The 19,495-nt window shown below is 34.7% G+C and overlaps 1 protein-coding gene across 3 annotated transcripts in view; it reads left to right on the top strand.

Moving 5' to 3' along the window:
* Positions 1 to 19,495, top strand: part of KLHL5 (kelch like family member 5) — a 73,145-nt gene that overhangs the window by 38,519 nt on the left and 15,131 nt on the right. For all 3 annotated transcript variants that reach the window (XM_032496006.1, XM_014562843.2, XM_006188983.3), the window contains 3 exons: positions 2,125 to 2,337; positions 10,297 to 10,483; positions 15,834 to 16,058. In XM_032496006.1, the coding sequence (XP_032351897.1) occupies positions 2,125 to 2,337; positions 10,297 to 10,483; positions 15,834 to 16,058 (625 nt within the window). The remainder of the gene's footprint in view (positions 1 to 2,124; positions 2,338 to 10,296; positions 10,484 to 15,833; positions 16,059 to 19,495) is intronic.

Consider the following 19,495-nt stretch of genomic DNA (forward strand, 5'->3'; position numbering starts at 1 on the left):
TACTGGTTATAACATTACAAATATTTAATATTGTTATCGATTTATAAAATAAACATTTGATTTTACAATTTTAAATTTTGTTTCTTCATCTAGAAAACCTATAAAAACATTGGATTTTGCTAAAATACCTGCTTCACACCAAATTAATACTTTTGAGAAGCACTTTGTGTTTAACCTTGTTGAGTAGTATTTCCGCAAGGTGTTGAAAACTCAATTGTCACTTAATACGAATTATACTAGAATGGAGTGGGCATTATTCTGAAATAGATATATCAACAAATAAACTATTAATGAAATGAAAATTTATGTAATCTTTTTCTCATTGATGAAATCCAGTTAATACCATTTAAAAATATGGCAGTAGTTACTTCAGTGTTGTATAAATGTTGGCTGTGCTGTATACTATAATCTAGAACAGTTAGAAATGTACATTATTTTGATTGCTTCAGAATCTCATCTAAGATTATGTAACAGATGTCTTTCCATGTACCCATGTAATCTTTTTCTTTGAAAATTTTAGTGCCTAAATAACAGTCCATTGAGTTACAACTCCATAGAGCTGGACATTAGGCTATTTCCCATTTTTTACTGTTGTAAATAATAATACAGAGAGACACCATCAGAAAAGCATCAGCTTTCTTTCCCCCTCTTGTGAATTATTTGCTAAGGATTAGACTACTCATGGGATAACTAGGTTGGGAGCTTCAACATTTTTATAGCTCTTGCTTTGTGTTACCAAATCATTTTATAATGTCAGTATGCAATTGAGTAGAACAGTTTGCTTGAAGCCATTCCAGCCCTGAGATTTTATTAAAATATATTTCTGAAAAATGATAATCAGTCATTTAAAATAGATTCATTTGGGCATCTTTAACAAATCATGATGAATTGAAGCAATTGAATTTAGTTAATTATTCATGTATGGTTTTCCTCTTAAGAATTTCTAGAAAAGGAATGAAATGTCAACCCAAGATAAATTTTAGATTAGTACCTAACTTGGGTTACTGGAGGCTATGTGAAAAATATAATACTCATTTTAATATAGAAGATAATTATTGATAGTCCTTATCTCTAGCTCTAATTTAAGTAGCTTTAGCTATTTTTAAACAGCTCTAATTTAAACAGCCTTACCTTTTTTACTAAAACTCTGTGTGTTGAGCTAGCCACAGTGCCTTATGAAGCATAAGAAAAACATTAAGGGACAATACATCTAGCATTTGCTTTTATGTCATAACTATGTAAACAACTCATGCGTTAACATTTGTAACCTTGCACACCAAAGAGTATTTCCCTTCTTTTTAGATTGTTTAGCGTAATAGCCTAGTAAAAGTTATTACCTCACACCTAAGGGCATTTTTATCTTCCATTTCAAATTATAGAGGGCCTGATTCTAGAATGTGGCCAGAACTGAGTCATCTTTAGTCTAAAGTCCTGTAGTCCCAGTGCATTCTAGGTCAACATTTTTATTTTGGCTCTTTTTGCTATGAGACCAAAAAAATTTTGTATGTAAATCTGGTTAAAAGAGATTGAAGTTTTCAAATCAGACCTAAAATCCTTGGTGGTCTTATAAATAACATTAAAACACTTTTAAAGGCCAGTCTGGTTCTAGGATATCCCTAAGGACACTTGTGGCCCAGAATGGCCTTGGGAAATTTAGCCACCCTGGAGGCCATTTCTGGGTAAGAGAAATGACTTCATGCTCAATCAGGTATTTGGCTTCCCTGTTGGCCAGATTCTTCGGCAACCACAAATCTCAACCTACTTTTGATGTTAGAGTATCATACATCTCAGTGTCTATTTCATTTTTCCTATTTTCCTTTGAAAAACTTGCCAAAACTACTCCCTAACTTGAGCAAAGTGATACCTAAAGTCCCAAATTTATTTTTAAAATTGTAATAAATAATATAACACTTTAATTCTACTTAAATAGAAATAAGAATTTTAACAACATAATTACAGTTTAAATGTTATTTTCTAAGGTTTCTTTCCTAGCAAGCAATAATACTAGGAAGAGCTAAAGTATAAACTTTTTTGGTATCTAATTCAAAAGTGTTTCATTTCTTTTAAGTAAATTGTGATGGACAAAAGAAACAATATGGTTTGTATGCTCTTTTTCCCCTCTAGGAACATTTCATGGAAGTAATTCGAAACCAGGAATTTGTATTATTACCAGCCAGTGAAATTGCAAAACTCTTAGCAAGTGATGACATGAACATTCCTAATGAGGAGACAATATTGAATGCACTTCTTACTTGGGTCCGTCATGATCTGGAACAGAGACAGAAAGATCTCAGTAAACTTTTGGCTTACATTAGGCTACCTCTTCTTGCACCACAGGTAAACAATTTTTAATCATTTAAAATCAGTGTCATAACTTCAACAACAGTAGTTGTTGTGACTTTGAGTAGTCAGCCTTCCACATTCTCAGGCTTTGCATCCACGGGCTCTGCATCCTGGGTTCAACAAAGCATGTATTACAAAAAAAATTTTTTTTAATTTCCAGAAAATTCCAAAATGCAAAACTTGAATTTGTCCCATGCCGGCAACTATTTACATAATATTTACATTGCATTTACCACTGTTTACATAGCATATGCCTTGTATTAGATATTGTAAGTAATCTAGAGATGATTTAAAGTGTACAGAGGCTGTTCAGAGCTAATATGCAAATACTACACTGTTTTATATCAGGGACTTGAGATGTTGGTATCCGCAGAGGTCCTGGAACCGATCCCCCCACCCCAGAATACTGAAGGACTATTGTAGTCCCTTTATGCTAATTACATTAACATGAGCTTGTCTGTAGGTTTTTTCCTTTAACTCTTCTATTCAATAAGGTTATTATACGTATATGCCTATGAAATGTTAAGGTGAAAAGATAGTGAGCTGAAAAAAGATCTGTTTATGTTCTCAGCCCAGAAGGTCTGACTACCTAAATTGCATCCATTAAGTAACATTGTTGCTTTGGGGTTAGTAATTTTATTTGACTCAGCTATAAACCTATCCTGGCAATTGAAGAATTAATAAAGCTGCTAATGAAAGGAACACTGGACTCCAGGAACCAGGAAATTTAGATTAATTCATTTGCCACACATTGATTAAATATCCACTAAATGCTGGATTCTGGTGATATATAAGTTAATGAGACATGGTAACAGTTCTAGCTCTGATGTTTTAAAACTGTGATTTGACATGTTCACATACCTCGGTTTCTTCATCTGTCAAGAGGAGGTAACATCCTTTATATCTGACAGGATTTTTATGAGGGTCAGAAAAATGTTCTGTGAAGTAAAATATGCTATAAATAATAATAGTATGATTATTATTATTTTTAGAATTGAGAGATATTTGGTTGGTATAGTCAAGGCAATCAGTCATAACATATTTACATGCATAGTTTCCCCTTTTAATAATTTCAGCTAGAATAAACAAAAATGTCCTCTGCATACTTTGCTGCTTATTTTGAGGCCTTAAATAGAGTCCTTGAAAGTAGAGAAAGAATGAGCTGTTACTGTTCAAGATCACATTTTGTTGTTGTTTAAAATGCCGTGAGCTTCCTTTTATTTGTATTCATCTTGAGGATTATGTATTATTTCAAGTTGTTGTGAGCAAAAGTTACTGTTTGCTCTCTACCGTACAGAAACAAAAATCAGTGCTGATGCTTTTATAAGAAAGATCTCCCTCTTCAGAGTAAAATATTTTATGAATTCGTAGAAGTGAAACTGCATGAATTGATAACAATTCAGGAAAAATAACATCAGAAAACATTTCTCCTTAGTCTCACAGACATAGGAAACAAACTGTGGTTACCAGAGGGGAAGGGTCGGGGGCAGGGATAGATTAAGGGTTTGGGATTAAAAGATACATATTACTATATGTAAAATAGATAAACAACAAGTACCTACTGTATAGCACAGGGAACTATATTTAGTGTCTTATAATAAGTTGTAATGGAAAAGAATCTGAATATATACATATATATATATATATATATACACACACATATACATATATTTTTTTTTTAAAAAGCATTTCTCTTGAAATCAGATTTAAAGAGAGAGCTGTTTTTACTGGTACCTAACAGAATGTTTTTCTTACCCTTTTCTACGAGAAAGAAAATAAAATCTGAAAAATCCTAATAGACTTTTAAAAGAATCTGTGCAGTTGAGTAACCTGACAATTTACTTTAGTCCTGCAGTTTCAAATATTTATGATACTATATTTGCATGACTCTCAGAGACCTTTAAAATTTCTTTTATCCAGGATACTGCTGATAATCGTAGCCATAGTTGAAAGGCACTTTGGAGATCATTTGGTCTAACACCTGTTGTACAAATGAAGTAACAGAACAAGAAAGTAAAACTGTATGTTTGAGATTACAAAGTGATTGCATAAATCCCTGTCCTTCTGCACTGTAGTTTTATTTGCCTTTGCTGCTTGGCTAACATCATAGATTAGAGCTAATAAGAGTCACAGGTAGAACTTGAACCCAAATAAAGTTCTGTGCCTTTTCCACTGAACTGTTCTGCCTCTTGAATGTACTTTGTGTAAAATTGCTAGGATGAAGGCTATGATAGATATATAAACATGACATTATGAAAATAATTGGAGTAGCCCACCCAGACTGATCATGGGGAAGCTGGAGAATCTCTGAAGTGTCAATCTGCATCCTTAGTTAGCTACCAAAGGAAGGGGCATGATAGCTCAGGCAAGTGGGAGATTGTACCTAGTTATGAAGTCGTGAGCAAATATATTGTGTTCTGGAATTTGAAGATAGCTTGCATGGCTAGAGTGCAGAAATAAAAGGGCAGTGTTGAGAGATGAGGCTGGAGAGGGAAGCAGATCACGAAGAATCGCTAGTCATGCCACAGGGTTTAGATTTTATCCTAAAAGCAATGAGAAAGCACTAAAGGATTTTAAATAGGGAATGGCATTATTAGCCCTTTGTTTTAGAAAGCTCCTATGACTGCATTGCAGAGGATGGATTGGAGAGGTCAAAATAGAAATCCATTAGGAAGTCTGTTGGATTCAGACAAGTGAATTAAGCACTCTCTGGCAGTAGAGGTAAAGAAATTAACTACCAGGGTCAAAAGCTGCTTAGGAGGTAGAACTGATGCAACTTAATGACCATGTGAATGCTGGGGAGTTGGAAAATGAAGGGTCAAGAAGAATTCTGATTTGTACAACTAAGTTAATAAAGGTGCTGTTATCTAAGACAGAATACAGAATGAAGAGCTGATTTTTGAAGGTGGGGAAAGAAGCTGAGGATGGAACCTTGTTCCCAGAGCTTCTTGACACCTTTAATCTTCTTAAATTCTAAGGAGAAGTTTTGAAAACTACTTCTTTAGGTTGTTGAAGCCAAGGGGAAGAGAGTGACATCAACCAAAGAGAACACAAAAGCATAGGGTTGGAAACCTAGGAAATACGAATATTTATCGGTAGTTCCCAAATCTGCCGAAGGAAGAAATTTTAACATCATGGGATGCTACAGAGAAGACAAGATAAAGACACAAAATAATCCACTGGATTAGCCCAGTGGCTTCCAAAGTGCCATCCTAGCTGTAGGATCATCACTATGTGGGAAACTGTTTAAAATCCAAATAATTAGGCCACCACTCTACACCTACTGCATCTGAAACTCTGGGGATGGGCCTGGCAAACTGTGTTTTAAAAAGCCCTCAGGTGCATCTAACGCACACTCGAGTTTGAGAACCACTGTTCAAGCCTGATGAGTAGCAATGCTGGAAGCCACATTGCCCTGTATAATGTAAACAAGTTAATAACACCTTTTTGAGCAATTTTTCTTTTTTACAGTGATAATACTGTTTGCACCATTGTGACATTTAGAAATAGTAGAGGGGTTTTTGTTTTTGTTTTTTTCCTTACTAAAAGTAAAGGGCAAGTTTGCAGAAAGGAGTTGTCAAGTCATAAAGCTTTGAAGTAGACTAAAATCATCAAGAAAATGTTGGATTATATTCTGAAAGTTTTATTTTAAAAGATAGGAAAATGATGAAGTAGCTAAGAGAGTAGATCTTAAAACTTCTTAAAAAAATTGTAACTGTGCAGGGGTAGATGTTAACTAGCCTTACTGTGGTGATCATTTTGCAGTATATACATATATCACATCATTATGTTGTACACATGAAACTAACATGTTACATGTCAAATATATCTCAATAAAAATTAAAACAAAAAGATGAAAACAAAAAATGTCTAATGCCTATCAAACAAATGACTGATTTTTTTTTAATTGCCATTGGGTCCAGTTACTTAAAGAATTTACTTTTGTGAAATAGTTCCTTTCTCAATGAGGTCTTACTCTTCTCTGTTTATATGAAACATTCTATTTAACCTAGCTAGAAGGGGTTCAACTTAAACATTAGTAAGTTTATGGTCGTGTCTCCTTAAAATGACGTAGGAAATAATATATATAATTATAATCCTCTACCAAATGATCATTTCAGTGTGGCTTTTTAAAAAACCGAATAATCCAGAAGACAAATGTGTGTGGTTTTATTTTACCTTTGAAAGTTTCTGGACTTTTCTGTTTGATCACATTTTAAATAATGTGGATAGAAATACAGGAGACCCTTGAACAGCATGGGGATTAATCTATGTATAACTTATAGTCTGCCCTGCATTTCTGAGGTTCCCCCACAGCTGTGGATTCAACCCACCACAGACTGTGTTAAACTGTAGTATTACTATTGAAAAATATACATGTATAGGCCAACTGGTGTAGTTCAAACCAATACTGTTCAAGGGTCAACTGTATTAGGACATTATTTTAAAGAGTTTGACACCTAAATTCTCAATGTTCCCAGTGGTTAGCCTGTATTACAGGTATCTTGGTCTTCCTGTTCTCAATTCTCATTACTGTTTTTGACTAAAATTCAGAAATATAAAATGTCAGTATTTACCTTTAGCATTCTTTTAATATATAAGTTTTGGATACCAAAACATTTTTTAAAGCCTATAGAGTTCATAAATCATTCACAGTCTATTTTTCACTCTGAGTAGTAGGGGGGACAGTTTTAGAGAATAGTCATATGGTGAACAAGTATGTGAGTGAAGATAAAAATTTACAAATTGAAAATGTTTCTTCTATTTTCTAAATGCTCCCATTTTAATAATTTGCCATTCTCTTATGGCAGAGAAGTTACATAGTATTCACCTAAATGCAGAGTATACTAGAGTTTCTATTTTGTAATCCTCTCTCTGTGCCTTCTGAATGATTTTCCAGATATCTGGTGCCTTCCATTTGATTAATTGGACCCTTGGATTAATGGATTCATATTTTCTTCCATTACTTTCCTTTCTCTACTTCAATATAATTAATCCTATTATTCATAAATGATAGACATTGTCCAGCATGCTGAGAAATATATTTTATTTCATATTGCAGTCACTATTAAGTCTTCTAAAGCTTTACTTTCTATAGTTTTTTCACATTTATTTCTATTTAGAAAGGACTAAAACAATTACGTCTATATAATGAAAGTAATATAAACACTAAGATTAATCTAAATGAGCCAACTCAATGCATATTCATTAATGATTTCTCTAGCAAGTATAACTATATTTTGTGTGCACAGAATATGGAATAATTAATACCAGAATTTATACTCTGGCATAGGTCTTGAGACTTATGTCTTAATTTGGCTTTTTTGCCTTTAGCATGCTGTTCTTGGTTTCCAAGTGCCGCAAGCTATTACAGTGACTTTTGTTAGAGACTCTTCCTTCTTTTCTATTATCAAAATATGGACATATTCTCAACATTATTAACCATTAAGGAAAAGCAAAGTAAAACTCCATTTCCCACCCACTCAAGTGGCTAAAAAAGTAGTAATAACTAGGGTGAGAATGTGAAGAAACGGGAACCCTCATATACTGCTTGAGTGAATATAAAATAGTGCAGCCACCTTGGAAAACAGTTTGGCAGTTTCTTAAAAATTGAATACAAATTTACCATATGCTGCAGCAATTCTACTCCTAGGAATCTACCCAAGAGAAATGAAAATAGATATCCACACAAAGACATGCACACAAATGTTCTTAGCAGCTTTATTCATAATAGCCCAAAACTGGAAACAACATGAATGTCCGTCAGCTGGTGAGTGGATAGACAAAATGTAGTGAATCCATACAATGAATTATTATTCAACAATAAAAAGAAATGATACACATGGATGAACCTCAAAAACATCCTAAATGAAAAAAACAAGACACAAGAGACCACATATTGTATGATTCAACTTACATAAAACATCTGAAAAAGGCAAATCTATAGAGACAGATTAGCACTTGGAATAGAAGATGGGAACTGAGATTAACAGTAAACAGGCATGTAGAATCTAATTGGGGCGATGAAAATGTTCCAAAACTGTTTTATGGTAATGGTTGCACAACTTGGTAAATTTACTAAAAATCATTGAATTGTATACCTCAATGGTGAATTATATGATGTATAAAATATACCTTATATTATCAAATACAATCCTGCAGTGTTTCAAAAGGATAATACACTATGACCAGGAAGGTCTTTTTCCAGGAATATAAGAATGATGGAGTATTAGGAAATCTGTCAAGGTAATTATATCAGTAACTTAAGGGAGAAAAAGCCATGTATGATCATATCAATATATGGATAAAAGATATTTAGAAAAAATAAGCAACCATTCTTAATTTTAGAGGTCTAAAGTAAAATAGAGAAGAAAGCAACCTATGTATAATAAAGATAGATTACTAAATGCTATATTAACTATTATCCTAAATAATGAAACACTAAAACCATGTCAGTTTAAAACAGAAAAATGGATATTTGATATCACCTGATTATTTAACATTGCTTTGAAGATTTAGCAATTGCAATGATAAAATAAAAATGAAATAATTGGCACATACATTAGAAAAAGATGTAACTATCCCTGTTTGGTGATTATTATGATTGGGTGCCTAATAGCTAGAGTTTTATAAAGGAATGTGGTATAGTAGTAGGTTATAATAGAAGTGTACAATAATCAGTAGAGTTTTCTCTCCTCCAGCAAAATATATGCAAAATGGAAATTCAAAAATCCACTCCCAATAACAACAAAAATAATAAAATTTGTACAAATATATTTAATAAAAGAAAGGCAGATACCTATATAAAGAAAGCTATAAACAAATAGAAAAGCTTCTTGAACAGAAAGACTTAAATCATAAAAATGTAAATTTTCCCAAAATAATAAATAAGTTTAATGTAGTTCTAATGTGTTAGAATTCCAACAGGATCAAGATGGTGAAGGGGAATTAGATAAATTAATCTTTACTTTATGTGAAAAGTAAAATCTCAAAAATAGCCAAGAAAACTATGAAAATAAACAGTGAGGGTAGATTTATATCATAAAAACAGAATATGCTATAAAGACACTGTAATAAAACATAGTATTAGAAAAGAAAAAGACAAATAGACTAATGGAACAGAGTAGAGAATCCGCACCACCCCCCCAGAAAAAGGGATCTCAGACATCTAGAGATCTAGTTATGACCAAGGTTCAATTCAGTTGGACATGGAGGAAATTATTTAGTAAATGGCCCTGGTACAGAACAAGCTATCCATCTGGAAGAAGAAAAAAATATTCCTCAACTCATACTCTTTTTAAAAATTAGTTTCACATGGATCAATAGCCTTAATAAAAGAAATAAGGCAATAAAGAGATAGGGGAATGGAGAATCAAGCACAAAAGGAAAAGAAATACATTTTTAAAAGGCAGTTGTAATTATATTTACAAATTTATATAAAATTACATAAGTAAAAAAATAGAATTCAGTGAAGCACAAGGATTTTAATTCTTTTAGAATAATCACCATTTGAAGTTCTTTGCCCTTCAAAAAATTGGGAAGTTTTGTTTTTGCTGTTGTTGCTGGCTGAACATTGTTTAGAGAGGTCAGATAAATGCAGTCTAATTAGTCAACTCCTACTTATAATTATTCTTCAGTTAAAACTATTTCTAATTTTAAAAGGAAAATCATTTACTTTGGAAAATATAGAAAAGTACTAAGAAAAGGTTATTGAAAAAGCCATTTCCCCACTACCGAGAGATAAGCACTATTAAGATCTTAAAGTACCACTTACCTTCCTCAGTTTTTGTTTTGAAATGTAAAATGTAAATGTTGCATTTTTTTTTTAGTTAAAAATAGATGTCCAGACTTGGATATTTTTAAAGGAGATCATTTCCATTTGGGACTAGCTTATTCTTTTAACCTTACAATTTTCACGGTCATTCAGTATATATGCTCACTATTCTTTTCTAGTTCTTGGCAGACATGGAAAATAATGCACTTTTTCGAGATGATATAGAATGTCAGAAGCTCATTATGGAAGCAATGAAGTATCACTTATTACCAGAGAGACGGCCCATGTTACAGAGTCCTCGGACAAAACCTAGGAAGTCAACTGTCGGTACATTGTTTGCAGTTGGAGGAATGGATTCAACAAAAGGTATTAAGTAATCTTTTATTTGAAGGAACAGGAAAAAATGAATATAAATTAGTAATAAATATGGCCAGAGAGCTCCTGGGAGAAGCAGCTGGTTCTAGCACTGGGGTCGGAAAAGTACCAGATAAGCCTAGAACATCATGTTATTCCAGAAAGTAAGGTAGCGCTCAAAGAATGATGGAGACAGGTCAAGAGACACAGGAGACAGTGTGTAGGGGCTCCCACTGTCCAAACCAGAGATAATTTCAGCATCAAAGTAAAGAATGATAATAAAAGATTATAAATAGGGGAATGCTAACTGATTAAAACATAGAAGCAAGGATGGGATTAGAAAAATCATCATTTGGCAGTCACCATATTAATAACCAATTCAGTCAAGAATCATCAACGGATGTTAAGGCTGGTAGGTAAAAGTTTGAGGACAGGATTTTTAGTCTCAAATTATCTCCCAGCTGCTTGTTTATTAGTTACAAAACATAAAATGGTATCTTTACAGTGGAGAGATCTGGCACACAGCACCTTAACTAAATAATCAAAGTTCGTGTCGTCAGTAATGAGACTAATCAGCAGCCTGTGCTTCTTATGATGCCCTGAGAACTCAGCTGCACATCTGTGGTGTTCTTGCCAAAAGTGTATAATCCAGACTTCACCATGAGGAAAAGACCAATTCACGTTGAGAGACATCCTTCAAAAGAACTTGTGTGAAGTATTCCAAAATGTTAATATCAAGAAATGCAAAAGAGACTGGGGAATTGTCTCAGATTAAAGAGACTAAGGAGGCATGACAGCTATTATAAAACATCATCTTAGATTGTCTTCTGCTGTTAAGGACATAGTTGGGACAAATGACAGAATCCAAACAAGGCCTGTAGATTAGATAGCAGTATAGTATAAATGTTGATTTCCAGATTTTGATGGTTATATTATGGTTTTGTGAGAGGATTTCTTGTTTTGAAGAAGATACACCACAGTATTTACGGGTACAAGGGCATCATTTCTGCAACTGACTGTTAAACAGCTCAGAAAAACCTCCTACATACATATACACATGCATAGAAAGCAAATGTAAAAGATACAGGCTGGGGAAATCTGGCTCAAGAGTATCTGAGAATTCTTTGTGCCCTTCTTGCAGTAGTTGTTACCCAGAGTAACAGTAACAGCGACAGACACCATACACAGTGCCTACTCAGTGTCAGGTATTGTGCTAGAAGCTTTTGTGTATGTATTATTTCTAAGTATAATGTATCTACTTCCTCTGAATTGCTGGTCCTAATAGTCTGCTGTCCCCTGACAATACTTCTGACTTCTGGCTACCTCTCTGGTCTCAGCTCATTCTACTTCTCCCCTCCCTCCTTCTGTTCCAGCCTCATTGGCCTCCCTGTTCATCTGACATTGCATTAGCTGTTCCGTCTCACTGGGAGGCTCTGCACCCTGATATCAGAATGCCTGGCAGAAATTCTTCACTCAGACCACCTCTCAAATGTCAGTTTACCAAAGAGGATTTCCATGACCATTCAGGAGCAACCTCTTGCCCATCACTTTCTAATCTTCTGCTTTCCACTTTCTCCTTACTCTGCTTCCTGTTTCTTCATAGCATCTAACACATTTGTTTGTAGTCTGTCTACCTCTTCCCCCCAAATAAGCTCCAGGAAAGCAAGGATTCTGTTTGGTTCACTGATATATTCCCATAGCCTAGAACAGGATTTTTTACATAGACAGCATCAGTAAGTATTTGTCAAGTGAATGAAGGTTGTCCGCTGCCATCTCTTGTATTACTTGTATGACTAAAGCACTTGATGTACTGATCATTTCTAAAGGTTTCTCTTTTATGTGACATCTCTAAGGAATATAAAAATAGCAGCTCTAGCTGAAAATCTTGCATTGTTATTTAACTGTCAGGTTCATGAAAGCAGAGATATTGATATAGATATAGTGATTATCCCATATAGCATATACCATAGTGCTAGGTAGGTATAGATGCTTAAGTTTTAAATATAGGTTTGATGACTAAATGGTACAGAAATATATAAAGTAAGATAACTGACTAGAGTTATAGAAAATTTTTGGAGATGTCCACTATCCAGATAATCAGTCTGAAAATGGAAATTAAGTATCTACTTTGTGCCAGGAACTGGGATTGGCTTTGTAGTCATTACTAGCGCTTCCTCTTTCCCTCTTTCTTTCCCTTTTGTTTTTCAAGACTTTTAACTGTTGTCTCTTTATCAATTATACTCTCTCACTTTGATTTTATTCTCATACTTCCAACTTGTATAAAATATCTGCTTGATGTTCAACTTCCACCACAAATTTGGTGTATCCAGATCTTCTCTGACCATGTTGCTCAGACTTTAGAACTTGGGCTCATAATTCAGTGCTCTTCAATGGACTCAACTCTGACTCATTTAAGCAGGCAAGGAATTTTTTGGAAGGCTACTGAAAAATGGATAGGACTACATCCACTGTCCCTGCTTCCTTATAATTCTTGCTTTAGACTTTTTTTAAACTTTTTTATTTTTAATGATTTTTTTTTCTCATTTTTAGGGGAGGTACTGGGGATTGAACCCAGGACCTCGTGCATACTAAGCATGTGCTTACCAGTGAGCTATACCCTCCCCACTAGATTTTAAATTCTAGGTGCAAGCATCCATTTGACTAGCTTTAGGTCAGTCCTGGGCCCTAACATTCCAAGGACAAAGAGAAGGAATATCTGTCTTTTCAGTCTTCTGGGAGATAGGTTCCTGTTCCTGCCTCCCACCAAAGCTCATACATACAGTGAAAAATTCTGCAAGCATGGGAAGGGAACTCAGCTACTAAGTAGCCAAGTAAACAGTATAGATTTCCTCTCTCTCTCTCTTTGTCTTCCTCTCTCTGACTTAAACTCCAACAGTCACCAAGTAGCTTCTTTCAAATGACTCTTATTCTTCCAAATTTCCACTGCCGTCTTGCTATTTCCATTTAGCCTCCTATCAGCCCACAAATTTTAATTATGTTAGTTTTATGGGAATAGCATTCATTATATTGTTAATAGGTGCCAGACATTATGCTAAGCCTTTGCCCTACATTATTTTATTTCATCGTCCTAGCAACTCTGTATTATTGCTCTTTTATAGGGGAGGATATAGGAGGGTACTGAGACTTAGAGAAGTTAATTAACTTTCCCAGGATCACACAACTAGTGATGGAATCAAGATTCAAGCAGGCATTTTGACTCTGAAGACTCTACTCTGCTTGACTCTAATGTTAACTCTTCTGTTAGCATGCCATTACTCTGCTCAAAAACTCCAGCAATCTCTATTTCTTACTACATAAGGTGTAAATTCCTTTTTCAAGACTTTCTATAATCTGCCTTTGCGGCTTGACCCACTTCATTTCTAAGTCTTTTTAATAATCAAGAACTCTGAGGTTCTGTCCTATTCACACTGTCTTCCCAGGCCTTAACTTATCTTATTCCCAATGTCTTCATAATGAAGAGCAATTTGCATTAGTTGGATGGTAGTCAGATTATTGGGTTCTTAGTCCCTTTGTATATCTGTTTAGTATAGACATCAGCAAATAAGCCGATAATGGTTCTAAATAGCCACTAAAAAAGTCAGAATATATTTGTGCTTACTTTTTTTTAAGATTAGTCCTTCAGTATAAATTATGGAAGTTCCAAACTTTTACATAGGATTTTGCAGTTTCCTAGGATTTTGTTATTTAAGGATATATTTTTAAGATATATGTTTTAGACTATATTTTAAGATCTTATGTCTTTAAAAATTATATTTGGTATTTAGCAAAAGACTCTTTAGTTCCCCATTCATAAGACTATGATACTGCTTAGTGAACCATATCTAAAAGAAATAACTTAAAATTCAGATTTAAAATATTCTTTAAATTCATTGGTGAGGAGAGATGATTAGCATTGCCTTTTTTTTGGAGGAAGGAAGGTCAAGTTTAGAGTGATTATTCAAGTATACCATTACATAAAATAATCTAAGAGTATGAGTAAAATCTCATTATAGTTAAAAATTACAAAGAAAGAATATTCAAATTCAAAAATATTTTTGAATAGCTACTATGTATAATGGAGTCTATTTTATGAAAATGCGAAGATGGAAAAAGACTTGGTATTTATCCCAAGTAACTTAAAATTTGTATAAAGTAAATAAAAATAATAAAAGCTATAATATATGACAAAAAATATATTTCATGTGTATGTGTGTGTATTTCTAAATTTTAGGAGATTGTCAATAGCATTAGTTCTCTGATGATCTAATTGTAACAAGTACCTTAGAATAAATGTTTGTCTTGATTGTCATCCTATAAGAATGTCACTGATTGCATGTTGTATTAGAAGCTTGGAAGAGAGAAGTAAAGTAGATATTGATGGAACTCTTCATAACTGAGGGTTGGGTAAATTTGTTTTAAAGGAGTGGGTCTTTTTTTTTTCCCTTAACTCCACTGGTCTAACCTCATAAAGAGAATAAAAGAGTTCCTTGGATCTTTTAATTCTTAAAAAAAATGTAGACACCATCTGATAGTTGTTCCCTAAACTTTCCACTTTCATAGTTCCCAAAGCACTTGATCCACACTTACGCTCTTGCCCTTCCCAGTTGCAGTAGAGTGTGTATCCCCTCCCTCCTCCTATGAAAGCCAGCCCCTCACCTGTGCCCTGGCACTGCCCTTTCCTGCCTCCTCAGGAACCTCACACTGTGAATGAGCATCCCTTCAACTCCTGTATTTTCAGCTTCTTTCCTCACTACTAGATCCTTCCCATTAACATTTAAGCAAACTCAAGTTTTTCCAATTTTGAAAGCAAAACAGAACAAAACCTCCCTCAACCCACCTAGTAATTCTTCTTTCTCTCCTTCCTTTTATAGGCACACTTCTTAGAAGAATCATCTGTGCTCAGTGTCTCCATTTTCTCACCTCCCAATCATGTCTCAACCACTCAAACAAGGGACTTCCCCTAAAGTCATCCATGACCTCCATGTAGCTAAATCCAGGAGTATGTTTTAGTCTTCATCTTATTTGATCCTCTCAACAGCTATACATTTTTTTACTTTGGCTTCCATCATGCTAAACCACCCTGATTTCCTCCCATTTCTGGCTGCTGCTTCTGAGCCTCCTTTGACAGATAATCCTTTCTCACTTGACCTTTTAATACCAGAGTATGGTGTACATTCTAGAGAATAGTAGGACATGGGGGCAGAGATATTAGCAGAGACCAGATCATGCAGGGGTTTATTGGAATATAATAGAAGTAGTATTGTCAATGCTAATAGAATTATACTTCTGTATGTGTAATTTCATAAAATATTCAATCATGGTAAGCTTTGTATTTGCATCACTTCTACCAATTACTATCAAGGAGCAACAAGCATTGAAAAGTATGACCTCCGTACAAATATGTGGACTCCTGTAGCAAATATGAATGGGAGGAGGCTACAGTTCGGTGTTGCCGTGTTAGATGACAAACTGTATGTGGTTGGAGGAAGAGATGGACTGAAAACTTTGAATACTGTAGAATGCTACAACCCCAAAACAAAAACTTGGAGTGTGATGCCTCCTATGTCTACACATAGGCATGGCCTTGGTAAGTATAATGGCAGATTTGTTCATAATGTCATATCCTAGGCTTGCGTGGCATTTTACATTCTTTACCAGGCAGAAGATCAGTTGTGGCAGCTGCTCAGTCAGCAGCAGTCACCAAGCATTGCTTCACATGCTGCCTGTTATCTGAAAAGTAGAAGCAGAGAAAACAAGCAGGTGCACAAAGGTATTAAGTGCAACCAGCACAAGTGAAAACGTGAATATTTAAGAATTGGGGTATAGCATGGACTGACAAGCCACCTTTTGATGTATGTGTTCTGTGTTGACAATTAGTGTTATCTGACCTCACTGAAATGCTTATTTAAAAATCTTTAGCATTATTGTGTTTCGTCTTTATCTCTTGGTTTTTAAGCAGAAATGAATAAAACCCAGAAAAATTTTGAGGTAGCATAGAGTATGTAATGATAGAGACTTTTCATTCTTTAATTCAATGATTGACTGAGTAGACATTGATTAACATGTGCTGTGTACCGCGCTCTCTGTTCTGTAGATGTACAAAGATGAGGAAGACACTATTGTTACCCTCAAGGAACTGATGCTTATTCTGAAATGAATAGAATAGAATTTAGGGTTTTTGTATCAAGTGACCTCTCTTTCCTCATAGGAGAAAGAATAGATGAAATACAAAGAACTGTTTACTGAGAGTGAAGGAGAGGAAAATAAAATTAAGTGGGTCTTGAGTGTATGTGTATCACCCAGATTTTGCTGCATAACAAACCACTCCAGAGCTTAGAGGCTGAGACCAACAACCATTTATTTAGCTCATGGATCTGTGCATCAGCTGGGCAGTTCTTCTGGTATGGGCTGTCTTAGAAGATTTCTGCGGGGTTTTCTCGTGAATCTGGGGTGGGCAGGTTGGTTGGCTAGTTGCTCTAGAATGGCCTCACTCACATGTGTAGTGGTAGACAGGCTGTCAGCCTGGGCAGTAGAGGCAACTGGACCATATGCCTCTAATCACTCAAGCTAGCCCAGGCTTCTTGACATGCTGACAGTCAAAGAGTTTCAAAAGCAGCAAGAGAAGCTAAGTCCCAATGCACAAAGACTTTTCAAGCTTCTGCTTGCATCATGTTTGCTAACATCCCATTGGCCAAAATAAGCCACATGGGCAAGTCCAGATTCAAAAAGTAGAGAAATAGACTCCTCCTCTTGATGGGAGGACCTACATAGTCACATTGCAAATAGGCATGCATTCTGGGAAAGGAAGAATTTGTGACTCTATTGTTAATTTATCACAGTTTGGAAAAGGTTGAAAATAGTTGTAGTAAAGAACTTGATAGGTCATCATAAAAGATGAATTAAAAGATGGGTGAGTAGCAGTGAAGGAATAGTTGAGTATGGATAGCATTGCTCTATACTATACTCAGTTTATTAGTACTGAGCACAAGAGTAGAGGTTGCCCAAAAAGCCAAAAAAAAAAAAATTATCTAGGCATGAAGATTGGTATGGTAGTGGGTACAGCGAAAGATCAAAGAGACAAGGGATTCTACTAGTTGCTGTTAGGTTTCAGTGAAAGATGGTCTTAAGTTTCAAGTTAGGTAAGGGAATAAAACCAGAGAGTTAGGGCTAAGGTACTGAGAGAGGAGCTTAAAATCAACTGTATGAAATTTAACAAAGAAAACTATAAAACGTTACTCTTGAGTCCATAAAATCAACTATTACATAGTACGGAATGGTAAGATGTATCTTAAAAGCAGCATGAACAAAACATATAAATTTGTGTTGACCATAAAATCCAGGCTCAATAATGTGAGGCAACTGCAGAATTTCCCCTACTATGGGGAAAAGAAAGTCAATTCTAACTTTATGTAAATTATAATAGACATAGTACATAGAATGAGCATCCCCATGACCCAGCTATGTCTCACACAGATTAGATTGTGCATGGAATACTATCATTAGTTCTCGGTACCATGCAGAAGACTTTACTGAATTGCACCAAGTTCAAGGGAGAATGATCATATAGCTCAAAGTATCTTCCTTAAGTCTTTATTTCAAATTTTTGTGCCATTCAAATCAGGCCTTGTTCTTAATTTACCTTATGATAAATACTGTTTTAAATTTGAACTTATAAAATAAAGTTTTACTTAGAAACACTCCTTTTATCTCTTTATACTTGGAAATTACTTCAGACTTCATTTGAAAAAGTAGTTCTGCTGCTAAAATTTCTTTTCAAAGCTGCTATTAAAGGATTGGATTAGATGGATTAGATGGACATTTAATCACATTAATTAGATGTAATTAATCAAAGGGCTCTTTCTTCCAGCCCTTTGATTAATTACACATATACACATACACACACATATATGTATAATTGGATATATGTTATAGATATTTGGAAATAGATAAATAGATCTCCCATAGCCAGTACTGGTAAGACACAGATAAGTGGAATAATATGTTGGTTTGGGTCCTACATGAATGATGAATATTTATATCTCATCTGGCCATTATTTCACAAAAATAAATATATTTGTGTCGCAAAATTTTTATTTTGGCCCTCAAGTGATACATATTTATATCTCATCTGACTATGATCGTGTCACACCTCTTCTCAAAACCCTCTGCTGGCTTTCCATCTCTTTTAGAATAAATCCAAAGTCCTTATAATAGTCCTGACCACCCTGCATAATCTGACTCCACCTTCTCCCTCATCTCCTACACTCTCCCCCTTACTCACCCTGCACTCAACTGGCCTCCTTGTCCTGTGTACCACAGACACCCTAAGCAAGCCGCAGGGCCTTTGTACATATTGTTTCCTTTACCTCACCTCCTCTTCCCCCAGGTACTTTCCTGTCTAGAGTCCTTAACTTCTTTCACGTTTTTGTTCAGATGTCACTTTATCTGGGAGGTCTCCCCTGATTCTCTCTACCCTTTTATTTTGTTCCTTTTTTCTTATAAATACCTGAAATATACTTTGCATCTGTTTCCCAACTAAAATATTAGGTCCATCAGGGTAGAGCCCTTACCTGTTATGTTCTATTAAGTATCTGTCACTTAGTAGAAACTCAATAGATAGCTATTTGTTGAATAAATGAACAAATGAATATGACTTGGTTGCCTCATGATGAATCACACAAATAGATTGTGGTATCAAATCTAACTACAGCAGAATCTCAAGAATTTGAATTAAAGAGGGAAAGGAATAAAATTGCTGTTTTCAAATATATTGTAAATCCGAATGATTGAGAAGTGTTTTAAATATGGCAATCTGTACATCTTGTATACTTTTTTAAATAACTTTGTCCTGTTGAACCTCAAAATACTTCCTCTAAAACTTTTAAGACCAGGGCTACAGTGTTATTTTTCCTCCTCACTCACTCACTTGCCTACTGAGAAGAGCTATGAGGAAGTCAGGTATCTTTATCATAAATTTTTGCTTAGTTAAATTTGCATGTTAAAAGTTCGTTGTATTTTTATTTC

The sequence above is a fragment of the Camelus ferus genome, chromosome 2 (genome assembly GCF_009834535.1).
Source record: "Camelus ferus isolate YT-003-E chromosome 2, BCGSAC_Cfer_1.0, whole genome shotgun sequence".
Taxonomy (NCBI): Eukaryota; Metazoa; Chordata; class Mammalia; order Artiodactyla; family Camelidae; genus Camelus; species Camelus ferus.